This window comes from Corvus brachyrhynchos, unplaced genomic scaffold (assembly GCF_000691975.1).
Source record: "Corvus brachyrhynchos isolate BGI_N302 unplaced genomic scaffold, ASM69197v1 scaffold93, whole genome shotgun sequence".
Lineage (NCBI taxonomy): Eukaryota > Metazoa > Chordata > Aves > Passeriformes > Corvidae > Corvus > Corvus brachyrhynchos.
In genome coordinates this window covers 1,406,503-1,433,628 of record NW_008237273.1, presented here as the reverse complement: position 1 = coordinate 1,433,628, position 27,126 = coordinate 1,406,503, and the positions used below count along the sequence as shown (strand labels likewise).

The 27,126-nt window shown below is 39.1% G+C and overlaps 1 protein-coding gene across 3 annotated transcripts in view; it reads right to left on the bottom strand.

Moving 5' to 3' along the window:
- FOCAD (focadhesin) overlaps positions 1-27,126 on the bottom strand; it is a 93,456-nt gene that overhangs the window by 56,574 nt on the left and 9,756 nt on the right. For 2 of the 3 annotated variants that reach the window (XM_008630855.2, XM_017730600.1), the window contains exons 5-11: positions 26,300-26,404; positions 19,721-19,822; positions 16,804-17,005; positions 14,402-14,608; positions 13,872-13,959; positions 13,009-13,211; positions 4,763-5,020 (exon numbers count right to left, since the gene is read on the bottom strand). In XM_008630855.2, coding sequence (XP_008629077.1) covers positions 4,763-5,020; positions 13,009-13,211; positions 13,872-13,959; positions 14,402-14,608; positions 16,804-17,005; positions 19,721-19,822; positions 26,300-26,404 — 1,165 coding nt within the window. The remainder of the gene's footprint in view (positions 1-4,762; positions 5,021-13,008; positions 13,212-13,871; positions 13,960-14,401; positions 14,609-16,803; positions 17,006-19,720; positions 19,823-26,299; positions 26,405-27,126) is intronic. The other variant, XM_017730599.1, reaches the window with a different exon arrangement.

The following is a 27,126-nucleotide window of genomic DNA, read 5'->3' as shown; positions in this document are numbered from 1 at the left end:
ACAAAATAAATCAAACAATAAAAGCATCAGGCACCATCTGAATGAGCCAAATTCAATTCAACATATCCTTAACTTAAACACGTTTGCTACATGAATAAAAATGTATTTTACTTTTCTGGGTATTAATGCACTCCTAAACCCCAAAGAATAGAAAATAGTGCATCTTCAGATGAATTTCCCAGGAGGTGTCATTTACCACTAAAATAGTTCATTTCAGCAGTTGAAAGACCATAAAAGAATACATGTCCTCTATAGACTCATAATCCTCAAATAACAGAAATAGATCTTGTGTTACATTCACCAGTGACTTCAGTCAGATGATTTAATTTCTTCTCCTTGCAGCACAGCAAGGGTTTCACAGAGTGTAATAACAATTTCTGCACAAGACAATTCATCCAATTAGAAAGACCGTATTGTCTTTTTTAAGTGTCTCTGCAGCCTGTGCAGCAATTTGACTTCAGAAAACCTAACAGCCCATGTACTACTCTTCATTCCTCAGCCTTTAAAAAATTCTCCAAGACTTTCTTCCATAGTGAAAGTCCAGAACCACTACTCCAAAGTGCTTCAGCTAAAACCAGATATAATATAACCATTAATCTTGCAATATAAAAAGGCTTTTACTCAGAAAACGGTAAGGAAAAAAAACCCAAAACAAAAATAAAGCATAACCAGAACAATGTCTGCAAGATCAACTATGGTAATTATTTTTAAACTTAGCAATGCTTTTATGTGCTCCATCAGTTTACTTCACAGACAACTGACTCCTTATAAAAACAACATTCAGTGTGAAAACAGGAGCTACTGTTAGTGAGCTCTGTGAAGAGCTGGAATAAACATGAAAGCAATGAGGATGGCATTCTTGATGCACATTCTCTCTTTCTGACTGTCTTGTTTTGAAACACAATTCTTCGACTCAGATTTTACACAGCAAGCACCTGTGACTTTTCAATCCAATATCCACAGCTACAACCACTGTGTCCCTTTGTGAATGACAAAGAAACAGAATGTCACTAGCCGCAGAAATCATGACCATCTAGATCACTTTAAAAAACCCAAACAACCAACAATAAAAAAACCCCACCACACAATTATTTTTATGCTATAACCTTCACCATGACATCTCAGCATTTCTATATATTCTGCTGGAGTACAGGTAGTTCAGAGTCTGGCTCCAAAGTGGACAGTTCTTAATTTTGCCCTTTAGATATTCAACTAAACTTCTGCAACATTAAGTGCTGAAGTAGTAGCTAGTAGACTTCTAGCCCAAGTTTGATTTGGACATGGTTCACAGATTCAAAGAATTCAGAATATACCTGTTATGCCTGCCACAAATATCTGGCTTTAAACCGAGTGTTTAAGTGCTGCTAACACCAAAGGAACAGATTCAAGTTAATACAGATGTGAGTGCTTAAAAATAAGATTGGGCTTAATAGCCACTTTTTGCTTCCTTCTTTCCATACCTGTCCTCTGACTTCCTTCTTCTTCAGAACAGCCTTCTAACTACTATGCTGCACACCACCTTCCACTGCATCCTTCAGAAAGTGCCCTAAGGAACTGAAGACTCAAAAGGTCTAACACGTTTGTTGTGATGAGTTTTTCACTTTCTTAACCTACATTCCAACCACTTACTTTCACCATCTTTTATAAAGCACCATTTATTTATGTGGAACTGAATAAAACAGAGAACCAAATATAGCAATTCCCAAAGTATAACTCTACCATCAATATGTTAGCGATAGTTGCCGTTTCACTGCTGACTGAGTTTATTAAAGTAATCAGTTATTTCCTCCATCCAGGAGCTTCAATGCTTTCTCCCTCCATACTGTTACTGCAAGAGAAAGATGAGACAAGTCTAAGGTAATCCTTCCTGCCTTAGAGAGAGCATTGAACCTACAAGAAACAATGTGATAATCTTTCAGTGTAATAATCTCTGTGGAGCCATTAAGCAGACTCAGAATTAAAATAACTTGTCAGAGACAAGACAGATGCCAGGTGATGCCGAGTTCAAATGAGCCAGACAGTAAGTTCAAGTTTCAAAGCATTAAAATATTTTGGAGTAAAATATGTCATTTAAAAGATAGAAATGCATTAGATATTGCTAACTGGAGAATATGGTGTCCTTGGTTGCACTTAACTGAGGACTAGGAACAGAAACATCATCCCAACGAAGCACACTATTTTTCCCACACCAAATTTTCAAATACTGGCAGATTAGCAGAACACTTGCTATATTACCAATTACATTGATTGCTTTATGTGGTACTACTAAAAAGATGCCTGATTATGCTACATATTTTGCAGAAAAGTATTTTAAAGCCCACAGCAATTTTAAAAACTAAAAGCTCTCCATCTGCAAGCCTTATTAGCTGACAAAATGTGATCCAGTAATAAAGTATCATCAAATCAGGGTTTGAGTTCTGCATTTTTGCAATGGTTTCTAATTCATGTGGGCCTCTGCTGATCGCTAGGGAAACAAAAAATATGATGAAGTCTGAACTTCATCTTCTCATTCCCTCTGGACACAAGCCATGCTTCCCAGAGTCAGGGAGGACTTTTTCATGAGCCTGCAAGGTTTCTTAATTTGAAGGTAGTCTGACCACCATAGTCAGCTCAACAGGATATGTCCATTAATCTTTCTTACTGTATTGATGAACAAAAGCTTTGCCTTAAAATGAGAACAAACAAAGTAGAAAAAACCCCTCACATAATGTTAAACATGAACAGCTTCAGGTTAAATTACTCCCCTGTATCTGTCTAAAGCTTTCTGTAATTCTGCTGACTTACTCTTTGATTTGTCTCTAAATGTGTTCATTTAAAGTCAGTGGAGCTATTTTAAGATTACTCCAGTGAAATTCACAACAGTGATTCCCTACAGTCAGGCTTCAGGCCATTCTGCTCAGATACTGTATTAGTTCAGTAGTATTTTTTCAGCAAGTTACTGCTTTTCTTGTATGGCTGGTAAACTGCATTTTGAACAACTATATCAAATAGTTAATAAACAAAGCATTATTCCTTTCCCCTTCCTGTAATATGCCACTGATTCATCATCCAAATGAAAGACCCAATGCAACAAAACAGGTTAGAGAGTTCACAAAAACAGAAACCCACTCTAAAAGACCTGGAGTTATCTTGGTCATTTTACACAGCTAGCTAGGCACAAGAAGACAACTGCCTTACTTGCAGCAGTTTGGATCAGAAGTCAAAGAAAGGTTCCCACAACAGGGCAGATGTATGTCTTACCTTCCCTTTTCCTAGAGAATAATTAATTTACAAGGACTGGGACCTGGATCCCTGGTTACAAACTATTTAATGGACATGTCAAACTACTCATAGTTGAGGTGTACCACTCATAGTTTTGAAAGCTGACTTACAGAAACATTTTCAAGAAAAAACTAAGTTAAAGAAGAGGTATCCAGGTGGCTGTGTATCAGCTCAGCTCTGCTTTTACACAGAAGTGCAATTCATTTTGTTTACTCCTGACCTTTGAACACAGGCACTTCCTACTTAAGTGAGAAAATGAAGTTTTAATAACTACTTTGCAAAAAAAAAAAAAAAAAAGTTGGTTAACAAAACATCAATATGTTTCCTTATGCTTTGTGTCTTCCCTCAAAAACCTGTCTCAGTTACAAGAGGCAATATATCTGGAAAACTCATTTCTGACTCCTGGCTTAGGATCACATTGTCATGGTCAGATCACAGTTTTCATTACCTCTATGTTTTACATTCTGTCCCTTTTCATTGATTAGCTCTGCAACAAGAGGTCTAAATGGCTTGTAGGAGTTAAAAAGTGTTATATTCCAGCAAAACCATCCTACTTCTAACCTGTCTGCTTATTGAAGGATTTTTTTTTTTTTCTGGAGATAAGATTTTTATGCTACTTAAATAATAGTCAAAATCGTAACTTTTTTTTAACTCTTCTGCTGTAGAGCATGCAAACTCTTTGAGAAGAAAGCAATTTTAAAAATTAATTTAAAAAATAAGGCCTGTTCTTTGGCATAAATTAAAGCTGAAACAACACTTCTCTTCTTATTTTATAAAGAAGTTATGGTTGTTTCTGTACAATGCCTTCTGCATTACGTTGCTTTTCCAGATAACATCCTTTATCTTTCCAGATTATGTAGGTAAGTTTAAGCATCCTCTATAATTCTACCTTGATTCAGTACTGAAGCAGACAAAGACTATGCACGTATTTCTAAGAAGCAAGAATAAAGATGTCCCAAGGGACTTGGCAGTCTTCCAGTAACCACAAAAAAACATAGAGAATAATTCCTAAGGTCACCAGAAGCTAGAAATTATTTGGTAGCCTGTCTTCAGCTTCCTCATATTGTATTGTCATACTTCTTGGATAATATCAACAAATAAGCCAGTCTCCGTCTTAAGTCTAAACAACCAAAAAATACCCCAAAATGGAGACATAATACATCTTTTGCTCTAAGTGACACACAAAAAGTGAATTCCAGAGAACCGAAGGTGTATGTGTGCGCATGTCTCTGCAGGATGAAGGGCAGTCTGCATCAGCAACTGCAGTGTCCAGATGGCAGCAGCTGGTGAGACTGGGACCCAGAGGGCACGTTGTCAACACACTGATCATCTATGCACTGCTGCTGGAGGAATGCATATTGTACCTACTGGGAATGCAGATATAGCCTTGCCACTTGTCGGACCTATGGTCATGAAACTGTGGCAGCCTTGCCCCTTTCAGGCTGCAAAATCCAACCCAACTCCTGAAAAAAATCCCAAACCACTAAAAATAAGCCTTTACCTGAGAACAATCAGCCTTGGCTATTTCTGCTGTAGCTTGGAGTACATCACGAAGACTGTCTCCATTTTCTTGGATCAGTAGATAAGCCAATAAAAGAAAAACATGGGCAGGGACTTGAGTGCTGACAGGTAGCAGTGATTTGACTGAAGATAACCATTTAGTAACTGCAAGCTTCCCTTTCATGAGCTCCATGATCTTCCAGGTTGTATACAACGAACTATAAGAGCTGGTTATGGGGAAAAGGAGTTTGCAGGACACCTGAGAACAAGTGAAACAAATAAAAGTCTCAATCAAACAAATAAGATACCATGAAAGAACAATTGTGACACCCAAAACATTTTTTTATGGTTACAATGCAATAAATAACAAACTGAGATACATTTTTTCAAAATCCTTTATATGGATTCTTGCACTATGGATGTTTCAATGGGTTTATAATTCCCTGCTCAGGAGCTCCAATTTTATCTGACATCCATCACTCCTGCTCTTGGTGGTAACTGTAGTGCTACTTCGCCATTAAAAGGGACATAGTAATTCTGAAATACGTTAAAAACTTACGTTTCTGACAATGACAGGATAATCACCAAATTTGAACTATCATCTACATTATTTTTAAAAACTGTCTTAACTCTTAATAGTACTTAATACCACAGTTTAAGTTAATCTGACTTTACATTTTTTGTTTAACTGCTTTGCTTCTCAGAACAAATGTTCTACAGTTGTGTCACTGAAAACAGGGAAGTAAACTCTCTATCCAATTTATTAGGTTAGAAAGCTGACATTAGTTTATTAGCATCCCTGGATGCATGGAGAATTCTCCTCAAAGCATTCATGCCCAATAACCTAAAAAACTGGGTTATATTCCTGAAACTAATACATATTCATCACATTTTTGACTACAGCTATATATGTGTCCTGGGATGATATTATAGGGTTATTTTATTCCTTAACCACCTGCTCGATGCCCAAGGACACCGTGTCTTTAAGATGGACCCGGGGGGCAGGGCCGGGGCCGCGGGACCCGGTGCGGGTCGGTTCAAGGCTGGGCCCAACGGCTCGGGCTGGAAGGGTCTCAGCGGGGCTCCGCAGGGAGTGCGCGGGGAGCGCTCTGCTGCTCTTGGGGGGTTTTTGTTGCAGCTAGCTGGAAAAAGGCTGTGTTGGGTTTTTTGTTTTGTTGTTTTTTCTCTTCCCTCCCCCCTGCCTCACTGCATCCCTTCCCTCCTCTCTGGCCCGGGGAGCCTGCGGGGTAGCCCCAGCTGGTCCAAGCCCATGTGTCTGCTCCCTCTCCAGGCATTTGTTGTATTTTGAGTTTTATTTTTTCCTAGTCTATCCTGTTTTGTTTTGTGTTAATAAACAGTTTGTTTTTTTCCCACTTTCACTTGCTGTTACCAATCTGTCTCATAGGCAGAGGAAAAGGGGAGGCCCTTTTCCCTTTGGAGGAGGTGCTCATTCCAGAGCACTTCCTCCTAAAATTTTGTCTCCAAAAACTGAGACATAAATTTGGTGCCCAATGTGAGGCACAGGAAAGTGGAAAAAAAAAACCATTTTGGTTTGAATCACTTTGTATTGAGGTACAGCAGTAAGACATCACCATGCTGTTTGATTTAATAATTTTTCTGTGGAACCTAGTCATAAGTACATGTCCACAGCTATGGGCAGTCAGCTCCCTGGCTTACACCTTTTATAATTCAGGAATAAGAATCAGGACTGCCATTTTAATATGCCTGAAAGTAGTGATTCATCGAAGTTTGACTGAATAACGGATACCATTGAGAAGGTGTATGTTATGTTTTTTCCATTCTGGCCTTGGGAGTTTCCTTTTGGAATGTATTAGCAATTACACCCAGTTTGTTAGGGGAAAAGCAGGGGATGATAATTTCCAGCCCTTCATCTCCTTCTTCCCCTTCAGATCTGGCACGTCACCTTTTGGAAGTGTTGAAAGTGTCCAATTTCCCCTGGATGTCAAAGATACCACTTTCTTATTATGTTATCTAGCAGGGTTCCTCTATGTGGTCTCCAGCTTGTCTAAAATAAGGGCTGAAATTTCCAGAGGGGTTGCCCAGACACCTGCCCCAGTTGTAGAAAATCCTAAGTGCTGTGGGGTATGGGAGGACATAGGCCAGACCCTGAAGCAGTTTTCTGACCCAGCAGCCTAGAACTTCCCCCCTGAATGAATTCAGAATCCAGCTGAGGTGGGGAAGTATCTGAAGGAAAACAGCAATACCAACACTGATGAAAAGGAAAAGCTCATTGCCATGTGCTGGGTCCTGGCTAACGCTTACCACACGCTGTTAGATACTGTAGGGCAGACGATACAGCCAGAGGGTCAGGAGAATAAGCCAGCATACACCCCAATCACTCGAGCTGCAGCTAAAGCGGATGGGGAGCCTAAACCAGTAACAATTGCCCCTGTCCAGACAAAGAGACACAAAGCCAAATCCATTTGCCCAGTGGATGGTGATGGGCAGCCAGGACCTTCACAGTCAGCAGAGGAAGTGGAACCTGAAATCACCACTGAGTCCCTGTCCAGAGAAAGCCTTCGTACCCTGAGGAAGGATTATACCCGATGGCCTGATAAAACTGTATTAAGTTGGATGGTCTGAATCTGGGATGCTGCAGGTGATGGTACAATTCTGGATGGCACCGAAGCGAGGCATTTGGGGTCCCTGTCACGTGATCTAAGTATCGACCAAGGGATGACAAGAGGCCCTGAAGCTCTCAGTCCCTGAACACGGCTCTTAAGAAGTGAGAAGGAAAGATATCTGTGCTGAGAAGATCTCCAGCTGCAGCTAAACCCCTGGAAAACCATGGAACAAGGGATTCAATGCCTGAGAGAACTGGCAGTGATAGAGATCATATTCTCAGATGACCAAGCAATTAGGAGCCCTGACATGGTAAAATGCACACCAGTGGTGTGGCTGAAACTTGCCCGACACACACCACCAGAATACACCTCTGCTTTAGCAATGATGACGTGGAATGACGGGGATGAGACAGTGAGTTCTACGGTGAGGAGGTTCTGGGCATATGCAGACATTGTGCACAGCCCAACACAAGCAAGAATTGCAGCTGTGGAAAAGAGTCTGTCAGAGACCATACAGAAGATGGAAGATAGGACGGAGAAGACTCATCAGAAACTCAGGAAGGAGGTGAAAGAGGGCCTTCTCCAAATCACATCAGTGAAGACCAGAGACCCTATTACCAGAAGCAGATGGTAGCCAATGCTCTGTGGGGGTGGCTGGAAAGGTGGAAAAAGGCCAACTGGCAGCATAAGGGAAAACCAATCTGGGCTGCTGATGAGCAGAAAGGCATTGCCACTCGGGTAGAGAAGCTATCCGTGAGAGTCCACCATGTAGATGCTCATGCCCCCAAGAGTCGGGCTAATGAGGAACACCGAAACAACGAGCAGGTAGATCAGGCTGTGAAGATGGAGGTGTCAAAAACAGACTTGGATTGGAAACACAAGGGAGAGTTGTTTCTAGCTCAATGGGCCCATGATGCCTCAGGTCATCAAGGCAGAGATGCCACCTATAGGTGGGCATGAGACCAAGGGGTGGATCTAACCATGGACAGTATCTCCCAGGTTATCCATGACTGTGAGACATGCGCTGCAGTCAAACAGGCGAAGCCAGTGAATCCTCTATGGTGGGCAGTGGTCCAAATACAAGTATGGGAAGGCCTAGCAACTATTTCCATGGACTTGTTTGGATATGGTTCCGGATCTTCTGACGAATCTTTTCTCCTCGAGAGTACCTCAAATATGTCATTGAGTCGTTATGTACTTCTCTTACCATTCTTTGCTCTGACACACAACCCTTGTTCTCAAAACTAAGATATCAGCTACTACACATTAATCACTAACACAAATAAATAAGGAAGTATTAGCTGGAACACAACTTACTAGTCACAGACACAGGGAGTTAACACAAGGCCACACTAACTTCTGGCATTTGTACTGAGCACTGTAGGGTACAAAACTAGGCATTAACCAGGAATAAAGGGGTCATATACTATTGTGCTAAAGTTCAAACAATTTTCCAACACCTTCCCCGACTCTTCCATAGACTTTCTTCTTACAGAAACATAACTGTTTTGCTAACAGTTGCAGTCATGGAAGATAGTATTTAGCAGCAGGAAAGTTGTAAAATGCAAATGAGGAATTCTCTTAAGTTGGATTTTTATATACATACGGGTATATATATTTTAGAGCTCCTGTAAATAAAGTTCAAAGTTTTTCATTAAAACAGGAAAGTTTTGTATTAATACAAGACATGAAATCTCTTTCCCACTAATTCTTTGCTTCCTTAGAAAATATTTTTCCACTATCAAGACAGTAGTTAGCAGGCAGTCATCAGGTGAAGAACATTTATATAAAGATCAGGTCAAGAAAGTATTTGAGAAGAGATCTCCAAATGAACATTAAAAATGGAATTCAGAATCCAAAAGGCTAGGGCCCACTCAGCTTTAAATAACCAAGGAAAAAGAGACTTTGAGTGGCAAAAAAAAAGCTGTTCTAATTAGAACTGCAGAACTTCATTTTAATCACATTGTTTGACTCAATGTAAATTTATTTTGGCTAACGGAAGGTAGAATGCCCCTGTATTTTAGATTACTTTTTAAAAATTACATTAAAATTAGCTTATTACATTACTTACACATTACAACTACAGTACGTGAAAAATATAGCAACCTAAAGAGCTATCTATTCTGGCTGGCAAGATCACTTGGAGCCAAAAATCTTTTCTGGATACAGCTGTGATACTGCCATTTATTGAAAAAGGTATCTAAACTTAATCCAAGAACATACAGTGAGCTAATAAGAGTTTCAGGATCCATAAGATGTACTGTTTAGTTGCCTGCCTGTGGACGATAACAGGCCTTTAAATCAAAATTAGGCTATGAAAGGATTTTTGTTGTTTGGGGTTTTCTTGGGGAGGTGTTGTTTGTGGCAGGCTTTTTTGTGTTTGTGGTGGTGATGTTGTTGACATTTGTTTTGACTTATATATTTTTTTAAGTGCCTGGGAAAAACTGCAAAAATTGGTAGAGCCTGAAATATTATATTGGTATTTCCCATTCCACACTACATCCCCAAAAGGTTTTACTACATAATTGCACTCATTCCTTTCTCCCTTTATTTCATTTACATGAAAACAGGCTATGATCACAATTTTATTTTATTGCTGCACTCTAATCAAGCAAGTTATGTACAAAATTTCAGTTTATCAACACAAATACATATGTGCGTGCGTATACATACACACATATATACACATATATATACATATGTAAAATCCCTCAATGGCAAAGTCTATGTGAAGGCCTAGCCTCATCCTAACTTTCAAAATCATGGCACTGAAGGTAGAACAATTCCCTACTACTATCAACGCGCAAAAAAAAAAAAAGCCATTTAAAGACATATAAATTTTGAGTGCTGTAAAAAGCAAAATAAGAAGCATACCCTCAATGGAAAGGTGGTCAAATATCTACTGGGGACTACAAGATTCTTGCTAGGGCATGTAAGGTTGCACACATGAAGGTCAAGGCTCAGCTAGCTCTGGAACTGGGCAGAGATAGCAAGGAGAAGAAATGGCTGATCAGATAAGCAGTTAAGCAGAAGCCCAGGGAAGACACAGACCCATTACTAGACAGGGCAGGGAAAAAGTTACTGATAATGTTGGCAAGACACAGGTTCTTAATACCTCCTTCCTCCTGATCAGTGTTTTACTGAGGCTGGCATGTTGTAACATGGGCCCCATGTTGTAACATCTCCATGAATGATCTGGATGATGGGATCAAAAGCACCCTCCCCACGTTTGCTGTGTCACTGAACTGGGTGTTGAGGTGGACACATTGCCAGGGAGAGCCACCTTTCAGAGACACAAACAGGCTGGAAGACTGGGTCACAAGAACTGTGTAAAGTTCAACCAGGAGAAGTGCAGAGCCCTGCACCTGGAATGACATCACCGAAGAGCCCAGCCAGGCTACGACGTGAGCTGTGGAACAGCCTTGCCAAGAGGAGCCCGGGGTCCCAGTGGACAGCACACAGACACCAGGCCAGCAGTGCACTGCCGCAGCTACCGAGGCAAAGTGCTGAGCTGCAGCCATGGGGCACTGCTAACAGAGAGAGATGTGATCCTCCCACTTCACCAGCGCTTGTCAGACTGCACATGGAGTGGTGTGTCCAGCTCTGGCCCCCACAATTCCAAAACAGATATGGACAGACTGAAGAGGGGTCAAAGGAGTCCCTCTGTAGAAGTGAAGGCTCAAGGAGGGTGTCATCATTTTCTAGTACTTGAAAGGCAGTTACTAAGAGGACAGAAGCTCTCTCTTCACAAAGAGCCACATGGAGAATACAAAGGGCAATGGATACAAGATACCTGGGAGAGGGTAAGGGATAACAAGATTACAAGAAAGACATTTTTGATAGTGAAAACAATCATTCAGTGGAACAACCCCTCCAGGGACATGGTGTAGTCCCCATCACGGGAGGTTTTCAACATGTGATTGGAGAGGACACTAGATAATCTCATCTAGGCCCCCTTTCCTATGAAAGGCTAGACCAGATGATCTTGCAGACAGGGCTATTCTGTGATTCTGTGAAAATACACCATAACTTAACCATGTTTGCTCTTATATACTCTTGCCCAAAGCTTGTTCACTGTGGACATAGCATTTGCTTTCTTTTTCCTACCTCTTTTCTTGCCCATTTCCAATGTGAAGGAAGTCTAAGGATAATTCAATCAAGACTTTATTCTCTTAGCATTGATCTGATCCTACAACACAAACTGACTGTAATCATGGGGCCATTAAGAAGAGTCTACATTTTTTAATCTTTTAGTTGAGAACCAGAGGTTATCAGCATACTTATTACAAACAATGATCAGGCAAAATTATTGTCTCCCCATTTGCATTGAGAACCATGAATTACCAAGATCCACCATGCTACTTACTATGAACTCTGCAGGATCAGTGAGACACAAGTGAAGAGACTGTTAGAGAATTCTCAGCAAAGACAACTGTTTTCAGTGTTAACATGGCCAACACAAAAACTTAGTCATCAAAAATTATTTAAGCCCTCAACATAAAAGTTTTCACATGCTTTTCTGAAGCAAAGAGAACACCAGAATTAGTACAATCAAGTTCCATTAGAGGAAGCCAGTGTAACACAATACACTGTAATCTTGTACAGTAACACAGTAGCATTGTAAGACATACAAATAGCTTCCAAAACTCAACAGAAAACAAAACATGTGGGCAAGTGACACAGAGCATTGAGGACTGACATGCTTCAAAGATGTTTCACTGAAACAAACCTCCAGTGGCATCTGTACAGGCTGGCACCCAGAAAGTCCCATTAGAAGGAAGTGAGCTGTAACCACTGTCATCCCACTGTCTATTCTTTCAGAGCAGACTAAGAAGTGTAAGCTTTAGTGAACTTAAAAGAAGTTATTTTTTATTAGGAGCACAAACGGGCTTGACTTTTCAGATGCGGAGAAATAGAAGACGAAGTAGGTGGGGCATTCCAGGTCAAGGAGACATGGCAGAACTCAGAACTGGCACTATATCTGTCTCCAGCTTGTCACATCACACCCTCTCTACACAAAACAGGGGTGTAAAGCAGAAAGGGACTTTAGCTACCCCAGTGCTAGACACATCTTGATCAAAGAGATTTGTTGTCACTTATTCTTGGAACAGTGGGGATAAATGGATAGATGGCAGAGAAGTGGGACATAAGGAAATAATTAAAACCCAAAAAACCCTAACAGAACATATAAAAAGATTCAGGTTACTGAGCCAAAATTTGCTAACTAACACTAACTTAGGTGCTCTGTAACTCTTTTCAGTCAAGGGAGAAAGAATGGTAGTTAACAGTCACATACAGCAGTAAAGAAAAAGACATGAGGAGAATAAGCAAGTCTGAAAGAAACAGAGTAAATATATATAACCTTGATTTCTACTAAGTCTTGCTAGTTACTTAACAATGGAAGTGAATTCTTCAATCTATACAGTCTCTTAAAGTAAAAAAATCTCATTTGCTAAATAAAACAATATCCAGCCAACAAACTTTTACTTTACCAGTAGTCTAGTTTTATGGACTATATTTTCAAGTGTTCCCATGGAGGTTATGGCATGAAGAAGTTCACACATGCAGAGTCCTTCCCAAGCAGATAGGCTTAATGCAGAAAAATTTTTAAATGCCTCCCCTACCTGCACCTGATAAAAGGAAAGAAACTTTATCACTTTACCGATTCCTGTTTATCCTTCACACCTTCCTCCTTTAATATTCCCAAAAGATTTACAGCCAGTTGCTGCCTGGTAGTTCCAGAAACATCCCCTGACAGGCAGTCTCCAACTGTTGTAGAAGATAAGATCTGTAGCACAGGCATCACCAAAATAAGGGCTGTGGTTGAGATGTCCTGGGTTTCTGAACATGAGAGGAGCTTGTAGGCTATTTAAGACAAATTGAGGAAAAACAAAGGTCAAGAAGGAAAGAAAGAAATGAACATTGGTACCTTTAGGCATGACACAGATATTTCTAGGAAACACTTCAACTCAGCAAAGTAAAGGTTCCCAGATTTACTGTATGTGTATATAAAAGCCAAAAGATTTTTGTGATTTTTCGTTTAGAGAGTCACACATTTCTGTGTTCATAGCAAAGTACCTGATGGCAGCAAAAAATACAAAAATGGAATGTAGCGCAGACCTTTGTTTTTACTGGAATAACTACACTAACCACAACTGCTAAGTCAAAAGCATGGCTAAACATTGCCATGATTGTCATGCCTGCTCTCAGTACCTGTAATAGCAAACCATTCAGGATGCATGCACATCAGCTAAGAATATTCTGTTGGCTCAAAAATGAAACCAATAAGCTCCAAGATAGCAGGGAGCTTAAAATACAGAAACATCAATGGGAAAAGTCAGAGTAGCAGGAAAATTTGTATTTAGTGCCATTTTATTTTAATTTAGGAAAAATTCTGCATGTAAAGAAACCCCATTTCACTACCCCATCCAATTCCAGGGGAATGCAGTGCTTATTTCATAAATATGCAGAAACAAAGACACAGTTTTAGGAGTGGGGATTCCTCTTTCACAAGAAGAGCTTTACCTAGACTCAAGACAGACTTTTGCTGACTTTCTGGAGTTTGCAGCAGTAGAAGAGCTAGCCCAATTATATACTGGTCCACTGGAAATACCTACAAGGAAAAAAGAAAAAGGTTCCAAGTCTCCTTTGTTTCTCAGTGACATTAAACAGAACAAACAGGAAACTACCAAAACTTTGAAAGATTATCTTTATGAACCATAGTGACTGCACATGCAGTGACAGAGCAATGAAGAATATAACCGTGTGAAAATTGTATTTTAACTAAGTAACTAGAACATTTTAATTTGTTACTTTGTTCAAACTGCTGTAACTCACTTTAAACAAATTTCCATACTAAGAGATTTACAGATATATACAGACCCAGTTAAGTTTTTACCTTCTGAAGGTATTCAACAAAGAAAAAAAATTAGAAACTTTTGACACCAACACTGGTGACCTGCAGATGAATGTCATGTAAAAGTGTCTCTACTGTCTTAAACATGACATTCTTTAAATTTAATAAACTATTTTGTGTTTTTACCATATACTCTTACCTCTTTTAAGAGCTCGAAGTTGTCCTCTATTAGGGAGATCAAAGATGAGCATTCTCCTGTTACATTTAAACATACTTCACAGAAGCATAACAGTTGCAGACTAAGCTGGGATAACTGATCTTTCCAAAACAAAGGATAGCGTAGTAGGCTGAGGAACAGCTCTTGCAGGAAAAACAAGGCTTCTGTAACTTGCAGTAAGTCCTTAAGCTGCAGAGAGGTAGTCAAAAAAAAAAAACCAAGCCAAAACATATGATGATTTAGTTGCCCTTCCCTATCTACATAGAATTTAGTATTAGCTCTGCTATATTTCTACTGCAAATAGTACTAAATCTTTGAAGAAACATATTTATAAACTAACACCAGGAATCCCTTATCCAACTTCTCTGAAAAAAAACAACTTATGAACTGCTTTTTGATATTTTGAAGTAAAATGAGAAACACGTGAAAGAATTAAAATGTTTCTTGGTAGCTGATGAGAAAAATCCTTTTTTACTCAAAAGCAATAGCAATTAATTCAGCTCTTGGGGTTCCTTATAACAACACAAAAAAGTGTGTGGGGATTTCATCAAGCAGGTAAATATTCTTATGACAGATGCATCTGGCTCTACAATATTTCCTTTGTAACGTAACTAAGATTTTAACATACGTCTCAAAAGAGAAAGGCAGTAGTGTAACTCAATTCTAGAACACCATGGAATCTAACTACCACAAAAACTAGATGCTGAAGTGTGATACCCAAAAGCAGTATCTCCATACCTGAAAGCCAGCTAAAAAGGTTTCAAGAAGCAGGTCATCTCAAAGTCCCCATGTGCTGGATGACAGTATTTCTGTTCTTGAAAACTCTACTTCCAGACAAATGCACTGTTCCAATCCAAACTCTGGAGCCAGCATTAAGCACAACAGCCTGATTTTTATTCCCTTTTTGTTCTATAAATAATCTGCTCTAATCAGAAATCTCATGTCACTGAATTATTAGCAGAAAAGTCTACAGGTGAGGAGCTGTACTTTTGACAGCTTGGTTGACACTGTCAGACAAAATGACTGGGAAACATTTCAGCATTTATATTACACATTGGATTAAATTAAGCTATGCTAAAATGAGGTTCAGAGAAAGAAGACGAGGGAATTGACGGACTATACAACAGTCCATCAAACAGGCTTCTTGAAGGAAGTACCTTCCATTGTGAAAGCTGTATCTCAGGTGAGACAAAAATGTTCAAGTATTAATATGACTTTGAAAATATGCAACTGATTTCTTGCTTAAAAAAAAAGAGGTGCCAACATGTATGAAGGAAAAAAAGGTTCATAACTAATTTCATACGTTTTATTCAGCACCTTTCTTATGGCTAAATGTTATCAGGTCTGAAGCTTGGTCATACATTCAAGACACAATGTTATACTGAAGTTCAGATAAAATCGAGAAAATATCAGACAACTCTCTGTAACTAGAAAAGGTCAGCATGTACCCATCATTACAAAGAATAGACCTGAACCAAGATAAACGTGTATAACACAAGTTATATTTTTTCCAAAAGATTGTGAGAAGTAGCTATGAGTAGAAAGAATACTTTTCTAGTAAAATGTCATAGGATAAAGACGCTACCAAATATCCTTATAACAAGCCTACTTAGCTTTTCATTATTCATATTAATGAACCCTCTCTCCATAGCAATAAGGGCAAAGCACCTCATGTTTGGCTTAATACGTCTGAAACTGAAGATGTTGTCCTAATATCAAAAGAAGAAGGAAATGGTAGATAGGTACAAAAAAAGCTTAACGGGTATCACAGTGATGGACAAGAAAAAGCAGAGCTTTTAATTTTAACCAACATCACAGGCCCCTAACCAAAAGTGGACAGAAAGATTAAACCCCTAGCTCCTATTATGTATCACTGTGCAACTTAAAAAAAATTCAAAACCTTCAGCATATTCCAGAAGGACTAAATTTCATCTTCAGATCCACTAATCTCTCTGTTACAAAGAGTGAGAAAGGAATACCTAGAAATACTTAAATAATTCTTCTCATATAGTTTGTTTCATTTTAATATTATCCATTTTAAGTTAAAATTGTATGGTTTTGACAAATATCTTGCCATTTAACAGAATTTTCTCATTAATGTCTTTCTAAGTTTACCGTATGTTTACCGAAGCAACTAGATGCAAGTAATGACAGTAAATATGTTTCAATTTCCATCTTAACAGGTATATCAGATTTGAACAACTAAAGTTTTATCTTCTACCAGAAAGAGAAAGTTTATTAGATTTACGTACTATCAACAAACCTGATCTACAGAAAATGGAAGAGAATGCTATATTTGCACACTTGAAAGACAATAATAATAATACTATCACTATTTTGATAAACATCTATTTGTAAAAGATAGGGTCAGGCAACAACTGTACCTGCAGGTGTGGAACCAAATCACATAGAAGTCGAAGAATCTCACATTCCAACGCGGAGAGTTCTTTGTGCTTTGGCCCATAAGGCTGAAGTAAGATCTTAAGTAAACCCATTCGCAGTTCAGCATATTCCCGTAACTGGTATGGCTCACAATACAGGTATCTTAGAAATGAAGCCATTATGGCAACACATGAACTCTCTGACCTGCAGTTCAAGAAATAAGTTTGCCGTGAGTGCTTTCTACTCAAAGTGTAACAAGGAAATCCAGGTAATGTGACATTACCTGCAAAAGTTCACAAGACCCAATTAACAGAAAGGTGTTGAGAAGGGCATTACTAAATACTCGAACAAAGTACTGTCATGAGGCCCAATACAGTAACCATACTTCAAAGTGCAATTTTGAAAAGATTCAATATGGACCTGCAGGTTATAACACTCCTAATTTTACTCTTTTCCCCTCATCAATTCAAGAAAGTGATTTTCCTTGCTGAATGTCATGATAGACTGATGTCCCATTCTGAAGAATATTTGGACAAGACTACTCAGAAATATCTTTTTAAAACACATAAAACATATTTCAATAAAAAGGAGTCATCCTTTACTTACCAGTTTTTGCAGAATGGTCTTAAAACAATTACACGATACAGGAACTGTTTTAACCAACGTGGCTTCCCAGTAAAATATTATCACAAAACAAATCTTTTGGCTTGATCATGTCAGGAGTACAAGCTGTCCTTTACATTATTAAAACAACCAAATAAAGCTGATGGTCAATATAGTAACAAATACAGAATCACAGAACTGTTCAGGCTCAAGTCCAACCATCACTGCCATGCCCACTGCTAAACCATGTCCCCAAGTGCCACATCTACAGGTCTTTTGAATACTTCCAGGAATGGTGACTCCACCACTTCCCTGAGCAGACTGTTGCAATGGTTGACAAGCCCATTACAAAATTTTTCCTAACAGCCAATCTAAACCTCCCTTGATGCAACTTGAGCCTGCTTACTCTCATCCTGTCACTTGTTATTTGGGAGAACAGAACCCCCCACCTGGCTACAACCTCCTTTCATGAAGAAGAGCATAAAGTCACTCCTCAGTCTCCTTTTCTCTGGGCTAAACACTCCCAGCTCCTCAGCTGTTCCTCATCAGACTTGTGCTCCAGACCCTTCACCAGGTCCACTGCCCTTCCCTGGACTTGCTCCAGCACCTCGATGTCCTTCTTGTTATAAGCGGCCCAGAACTGGACACAGGGCTTGAGGTGCAGCCTCACCAGTGCCAAGTACATGGGCACTTCCCTAGTCCTGTTCCTGCAGGCCACACTATCTCTGACCCAAGCCAGGATGCCACTGGCCTTCTCGGCCACAAGGGCACATGCTGGCTCATGTTCAGCTGTCAATCAGCACCCTCAGGTCTTTTTTCTCTGTGCAGTTTTCCAGCCACTCTTCTCTCAGTCTGTAGCACTCCATGGAATTGTTGTGACCGAAGTGCAGCACCCAGCATTAGGGGTTGAACCTTGTTGAACCTCATACCACTGGCCTCAGACCATAGATCCAGCCTGCCCATATCCCTCTGCAGAGCCTTCCTACCGTCCAGCACATCAACAGGGAATCAAAACTCAATTTTAAACAAGACTCAGTCTTGATACAAAACTGTAGAAAGAATTTAGTAATAGGTCTATATGTGGAGCTTTTCTACATCACACTTAGGGACACTGTTTAGTGGTGGACTTGATAGCATTAGGTTAATGGCTGGACTCAGTGCTCTGAAGGGCATTTCCAAACCTAAATTACTCGATAATTCTTTATTGTCAGTCTAGCACTTTACCCACAGAAACCTTGAACAAAGAGCACCAAGAAGAGTGTCGCATATTTTCCTTTTCAGCAAGAAAAACTCCTGTTTTAATTCAAAAGAAGCCATCAGCAGAAAATCCACCGTTCACTCCATTTATACATCTGAGGGGACTCTACATAGAGTCCCAGATTTGGCAGCAGAGTGAAAGAGCAAACAGCATTTGAAAAATACTCTGATCAATTAAACTGAGCAAAACACACTTCAGCTTGAAAGTCTTACTCTTGATCATGTAGTCTAAGCCCACCAGATATTTAAGAGATGAATAAACTTATTTCTTTACAAACAGAAAACAGAGAAGCCAATTTCTCTGCACTATTTCTCTGTTACTAGTCTTTCCGAAAACAGGAGAAAAGGCATACTTTTATCTGAAAAGCATACATATAGGTGTAAAATCATTGAAAGCAGTTCTCTTTGAGAATGCCAGATTTCTTATCTTACACTGAAGCGTTCTTCGACAAGTTTCTTAGTGGTTAGCATGAAGAAAGGCTGAGATTGTTGGCAGTTGGGTATTTGTTATTATCTGATTTTAATGATGCTTTATAATAAGGCTGTACCACTGATTTTTTTTTCTATTTTTTTAAATCAGAAAGCATGCATTGTTTTTCAAGACCTCATCTTTTCCATGAGATTTAATCATCCCTCCTTTTCCTTCATCATCCCATCATTTTGTATACATGAGTTATAGCTGCATTGTATTCATTTTTTTTGACTAAGCAGTCAGAATTTCAACAAAGCTAATAAGCCAAATAGCTTATTTTAAAAAAAAATTCAAATGTGCTATCAGTCTTGCACCAGTTATTCTATATCCATACAAAATTTATCTACATAGTGAATTAAAAGCTATAAAATTGATTTTTGATGGATTATACCAGTATTTAACGAAGAATTTTTTATATTATTATTTTAAAACTTGAAATAGTGTAATTAAGTTTTATCTTTCACAGTATCTTTCACAAAAGACAGAATTCTTACTGCTTGTTGCAGCTTCCTTCAACAAAACGGTTACAATGATACAATTCAGTTGTCAACATTTGCTAGGCTATTTTTAATTTTTCATTCATGTACCTCTCTGGACACTGATGGAAAAATACTGTTATCTGCTGTAGTAGAACTGGCCAGCAATCAGGTCTGTTCTCAAGGACAGTGATTAATGGATGAGGAGTGTTCCTGAAAGACAAAGAAATTACATTTATATCCATAACACAGAAAGGAAGTATGCAAAAAAACTATCTGCAAAATAAGCACAGCTGTAGAAGTAGGCAATTTAACCTCCTCCTTTTACCAGCTTTGCTAAGATGGCTCACTATCTAAAGAGGGTATTTTCTCAGAACTTCTGAAACAAGATTAAAACAAAATCTCTCTATTTGAAAAGGCTTGGTCTCACTCTTTTTTGTTTAACTTACCGGAATTTCTACGGTTCACTCTTCAAAAGTGTCATTTGAGTCACTGGCTGTATCAGTGAGCTCCAAATAATACCCACTAAAAAATCTGAACTGTTTGTCACACAGTATCAGTCCAGTTTTCGAAGCCCAGATCCAAGTCTTCAGAACCTGAGACTGATTGAGGTGACCATCATCCTACTACTTAATACTTTAAACCTGCTCCCAACAATTTTTTTCTCCTTTTTTTTTATATTTTGTCATGTAGTAAAAGAAACAGAAAAGGAAAAAGTTTGGTCATACCACCAAGCTGGAGACTTCCACTTTACTCTTTGTCAGCCCCCTGACATTATAAATGTCACTGAGGCCTAGTAGTCACCTGTTTTCAGATTAATCTATCGCCAACACCTTCTGCATCTCCAAAGACAGTGACTGAAGGCCATCTACACCACCTAGAAGTGTGATGCTTGCATTAAACAATGACTACCCTGTCAGAGACTGAAAATAGTTCATGCCTCAAACATTGATATAAAGTTTTGCTCATTATAAAGAAGCTACAACCAAAGAAGCTTCCCTGAAGAGTCGGACTTTGAACTGAAAGTCAAACTGCTGATTAGATAAAGGGAAGCCCATTGTTCAATGATCCCGGGCTGAGTTTGGGGTGGAGGGAGAGCGCAGCTCACAGAAGCCAGGTTTACACAGACTGTCCCCCAACCAAGGGGGGAGGAGGAGGTTTTGGGTGCATGGTGCAGCCTCTGGTGAGAGGCACTAAACACCCATCCTCCAACTACACAAACCGGCCCAGCTGTGGAACCCCCAACCCCACAGGGCACATCCACGGGACATTCCCGTGAGACGCTTGGCCCCACAGGGCTGCACGTGATCCAACAGACCCAGAGTCTGCTGTGAGACACTGACCCCCACCCGAGGGGGACATGGCCGGACATTGCTACCTGGCTCGAGGGTATATAAACCCATTGGATTCTAAGCTTTTTGGGGGGACCTTCACCACCAAGAAGGCCAGCTGGAGAGGATCCAATGGAGCATCGCTGGGATCCATGGAATGGTGATATTTTACTTATTCTGTCCCTGTCACTCTCTTTCTGCTCCCCGCCCCCCCCACCTATTTTCTACTTCTTTCTTTCTTCCTTTCTCTCTCTCTCTCTCTCATATTTACCATCAAATAAAACCCTTACTATTGACTGGCATATGGTCTCATTTGCACCTTAATTCCGGCAGAGGCATTTCTAAGAACCTTAATAATTGGATTGTAACATACCCTTGTACAGTAGCAGATGGAAGAAAACCTGGGAAGGAGGGAAACCTTAAGTACATAACTTTTTCTGTCAGAAACAAAACCAAAGTCATTTAACTAGTGTAACTTACTGCCCAGAGCTCTGGATGCCCCATCCCTGAAAGTCAAGGACAGGATGGATGGGCCTTTGAGCAACATGGTCTAGTGGAAGGTGTCTCTGTCTGGTGACTGGGGGGCTGCAACTAGGTGATCTTTAGGGACCCTTCCAACCCAAACCATTCTATGCTATAAGTGGAATAGCAAACAGAGAAAGGCAGCATAAATCTGCTGCAAACCACCACCTTCAGTTTGGTTAACTATCTTTCCAGTTCACAGGTCCAACAAATCTGTTCTACACACCAGAGAGACCTTCAGGGAGTTTTACCTATTCAGCAGTAGATGATTTGAGAGCCACCCATTGAAGTGGTTTATCTCAAGACACACTGCCTCAGTTTCAGAGACTGCATGAGTGACACAGTCAGAGACAACTTTTAGGAAGGACTTACAATGGTATTTCATTTACTATTGTTGTTTTAAAAACTTCTGAGGAGGAAAAAGCCAGAATTTCCAACAGTCTTTTTATTAGAGAAGACAACATTCACTGAGACACACTCACATCCAATAACACTATAATACAACATGGGCTTCATCTTAAGCAATGCTGAACCAACCCAGCTCCACATGAAGTGAATGAGATCTGCAAGAACCCCCAGAAGAATAAAAATCTAATTTTTCCCATTACATGGCAAATTTGAAATGCGTTATGTGATGGTACATTAAGGCTTCCCTCAGGAATGTTTAGAGTTATGTTATGCCTAGCAAGACACTATTTATGAAAAAACATAATCTAGCAGACATATCCTTACACTAAAAGAGGTGCTCCTCATTATGGTTTTTTTACATTCTCAAGGTCAATATTTTTTAAATCCTGGGCAACTCACTAGTTTTGAGGATAATCAAAGAGTTACACAGCCATCAGCTAAATGAAAGGCCCACCAAACTATGAAAGCTGGTCGCAGAGTATTTGCATACCTAATGACTCTCATTTCTTTGCTATGTGGTTACAACAGAGCTAAAAACACAGGATTTAATTTTTTTTTAGACTGGTTCCTCCTCTGCTCATCAAATAATTTTTCTTCTGAAGACATGTTTTTCTTTTCAGGCAAATAAATAATTTGAAGACAAAAGTTCTTTCAGAAAGCTGACTGATGCGATGGACTATGTGAAACATGCTCAGAAAACAGATGCCATCTACTAAGAACACAAACTATGCATACTACAGGTCTGGCCCTCATATTTGGGGCTAGAAGCCTGTCACATCTCACATTCATTTCTCAAATATTTGTCAACTTACATACATGTTCTTCATATGTCCACCTACCTAGATTTTGTAAATATTTTACTAAAGTTAGAGTCTTTTACAATCTGTAAAGACCAGAAAAGTTAGGTTTATTGCTTCATTGCAGCTTTCCAAAGATGATAGCATGCAAGAGGCAAAAAAACTTCTTGCTTGTCTCTGAATCTAGTCTCTGAATCCGGCAAGATTATAGACCAGATCCTTATCCGGCAGAAAGCTAGAAATACTGTCCAAATGCAATGCCAGAACATTGAAAGTACATAGTCCTTGTAAAGACATACAGGGTAATAGCAGCTTCTTATTTCAATAACTTTGTCATATTTTAAAAATTAATTACCTTTCCTAATCAAGAGAATATGCCTCCAGTCATCACTTAAATGCTTACAATGACACTGAAGCCAGGGGAACCTTCCTAAAGTCAGCATCCGACACATCAAGTCTAAAATTAAAATGGCTTATTACCTAGAAAAAAAAGCAAACCTTTTATGACAGATCTTGTGTGTTCTGAAACTAGTAAAACTGCACTGAACTGGATAGTGAAAGAAGTCACCTAAGCTCCACAGTGAACAGTGATTAATAATGAAACATCAAAAAGTGCAAACCAAAAAAGTTCCATTTGATAATGCTATTAGCAGTAAGTAAGGTGTATAGATGCAATTTATTGCCAACACCATCTTAAGAACTTAAGAACTGCCAGAACAGCAATGTAAAACACACATCTTTAAATGACATTACAGTGCCACAATCCTAAATTATTGCTAGTGGGTTCAGGATAAAGTAAAACACCCAAGCAAACATAGTGTTTACCCACTCATAATATGGAAATGTCCAGAGAAACAAAGATAAATTTTTGTGAGGGGTAACAATAAAACATACATTATTTTTAACTTTTAGGTCATCTGAACTTTTTTGTTACATCTCTGAACAGAACTGAACTCCAATCTGATTTAAGGACAAATTTAGTGACAGACTTTTTTTCTGTATGAGGAAACAATGTCTGCAGTCAACAGACTTTTCTGCGTATGCAGATGTGACCCTGGTCCTTTCAGAAAGCTGGTCCTTTCAGGAACAGCACTTTACTCCATCAAATAAGCATTTATTAAGCATTTTTCTACCTGCTCTGAATCTTGAATTCAGAAAACTGGCAGCTCTCCAGACCTTTAAAACAGTAAAACCATGCATCATTAAGAATATCATAAAATACTAGTTCATGAAAGAAAGGCTAATAGCTTTCAGAAAAAAATTACATCAAATTTTCTGTACACTCATATCATAAACCACCTGCACTGAGAATGCTAACAGGAGCCCTTCCTGGGTCAAGGTAAAGGCACTTTACTAAAGAAAAGAAAAGCCTAGAAAAGAAAGCAAAGGAAAATAAAAAAATATACTCTTTACTTTCTATCAGCAGGCAACGTGCAGCCACTTCCTGTGCTGTAGGGTGTCAGTATGTGTAGCAGTTGCTTTGGAAGACATACGCCTTAATAATGAATCCACTCCCAGCTCCTTCCTCTTTGCTTTTATTCCTGAGCACAGCAACATGTGGTATGAACTATCCCTTTTGGGATAGATTTGGTATGCTATCCTGGCTATGTCCCCTCCCAAAGTCTTGACTACCCCAACCTTCCTGGCCTTTTGAGGGATGGCAATGGGCTGGAAGGATAGCACTGCTCAGCAGCAGCCAAAACACTGGTGTGTTATCAACACTGTTCTCGTTGCAGATGGCTGCAATGGAGAAAGCTAACTCCATCCCAGACAAACACTATATAATAAAATGCACTATATAATAAATCTGCAAGACATTAATTTTCTTCCATTTCTTTTCAGGAACTGATCATGACATTACATCATCACAAGATGTATTATGAAACTAATTCTATTGTCCAGAATTAACACTGGCCTAAACCACATTTATTTATTACCCTGTAATACTGGTGACAATAGCAAACCACTTGAGAATGTACTGTTGCATTTTGATTCTTCATTGATGATTTCCATATGGAATACTTTTGCACAGTTGACAGCATAATATATGAGCACTGTAATGGGAGATTACTGTTGGTGAGCTACTGTATACATTCTTCTATTCCTTACAAAAAATCAGGTTTTAATGGCACTTGATGGCACAATGACAAAAATTGTTACATAACAATGAATAGATAGGTTGCTCTGTACACTAAAAAACAGAAGTCACGTTTCAAAACCCCAGGGCTCTGACCGTATGTCAAACAATCATTTCTCTTCATTACAGTTAACTGTAACCAAAAGGGAAAACAAAAACCATATTGGCTAAATAAAAGTCTGCTTCTTACTTTCAGTTCTCTATTACTTTACTTTATACCATTCTGAATTACCAAATTTCACCTTCACTGTATGTTACCAGCAATTTCTCTTTTAATGAGTGGGAAAAACATGTAATAACCTTTCTGCGTCTGATTGGGCAGAGGCTGTTTCTTTATTCCAGCCACATTCCACCACCCTCTTTTTCATACGAAGCCAGAATTAAGTTCCTTTAACTTAGCTTCTTCTACCAGAAGCTTTTAAAAAAGCGTTCAAAAGAGTTCCATCTTCATTACCCGCATTTTAATTTAAAACTACTCTATACGAGTAGGGATTTTGTAAAGAGATCTGATACAGCCACAAAAACAAATGCATGCAGAATTTCAGGAATGCAAACACATCCAGCACTCCGAAGTCTGTTTCACTTTTCTTCACTATTTCATTTTGTTTCATTAAAGACATGATTCCTGTCTCTCAAATAATACATTTTATACCCTTAAGCCATTATAGCTACAGCCTCCTACAACAATACCTCTTAACTGCATAAAAAGTAACTTGAAAAGCATTCATGACATCTACCAAGCTGGGACATTCTCCAGAAAAGATACAATAGAGGCTTGTAATGTCAGTACTGACTCATGGTTTCTCAAGAGATGGATGAAGTCTCTAGGATGTCCCCTTCAGAAGTCTGGGATTGCATGAACAAGAAGTTTTAGATAAGTAGCTGTATATTCATCTTTAAGTATTTTATTTTTATACGTCAATCACCTTAACAGCAAAGACATTCAGGAACATGACTTTTAGAATAAGAATAAAGCAGGAAAAACAAGTGAGAGGGAAGTGATTCATAGCCTTAAAATAAAATACTTATTAAAAGAAATATTAGAAATCATCCACTATTTGAATAAGTCTTAGTACTTGTTTTCTCACACTGCCTTTGTCCCTTTCGAGCCTATGGCAGGGATCTTATCCTTGTTTTACAAAACTCCTTAAAACTTTCAACCAAAAAAAAAAAAAAAAATCACATAATCGGATAATCATTTAGGTTGAAAGGGACCTACTCAGATCACCCAGTCCAACCCATAAGCTCAAGCAGTCAGCTAGTGAAGGCTACCCAGTATCCCATGCGGTCAAGTTCTGTTATCTCCAAGGACGGAGATTCCACAACCGTTGTGGGCAACCTGTGCCAGCACATGATTCCCTGCACAGTGTGAACAAAGCAAAACACACAAAAAAGAGTAAGACTGAAATCCAGTATTAACTTAATTTCTCTTTTTTTTCTGGAAATCAGAGAGAAAGTTACTATTGTTTCTAAATACAAGGAATGTGAAACTAACCTGATTCCATACAGACTCCAAACAGACTCATCTCCATCTTTTCCCAGTTGAATAGCTTGAATTTGTATTAACTTGCAAATAGTTTTTACTAAACCGTGCACATTCCTGTTGACAAAAAGAACTGAGTTACTGTCAAGTCTGCAGCTACATTAATTGAGTCGTACATAAGAGAAGGAAGAAAATTGACCCTTGGGACCTGGAGTTCTACTTATGGACCCCTTAACTTATGCCCACACGGTTCTGGGCAAGTTGCGCATTTATGTATCTTTGTTTTCCTTTTCACATAATGAAAAAAAACAGCAAAGGGAATAATTAATGTATCAATCAAAACTTTTGATGGGTTGCTTCTACCATATATTACACGAATGGGAATACAAGGCAAACAGCACTTAAAACTGTCAAACCTTTACCATACTTGTCACCACCTGCAGACTGACTCTTTTCAATAAGGTGCTGTGGCACACCAGGGAACATCTACAGAGTCCCACAGTGGATCTCCCCACTACTAAATGCTTACTTTTATAGTTCAGATACTATAGTACTATATTCTCTCTTCTGTGCTGGAAAACACTGACCCAGATCAAAAGTGATAGAACATACTTGTATTTTCTCTCTCTCTTTCAGAATGGACCACTTATAAAATGACTGTCTGTTGTGACACCTTGCTCTCAAAATACTGAAATCTGACAATACAAGAAGACATTGAGGCTTGACAGAACTCTGCTGCAAAGCAGCTAACAGGAAGATGTGCTGAAGAGTTCTAAATCCCAATACAGTCAACCAAAAACACAGAGGGAGATTTTTGGATGGATGTAGGGGAGGGAAAG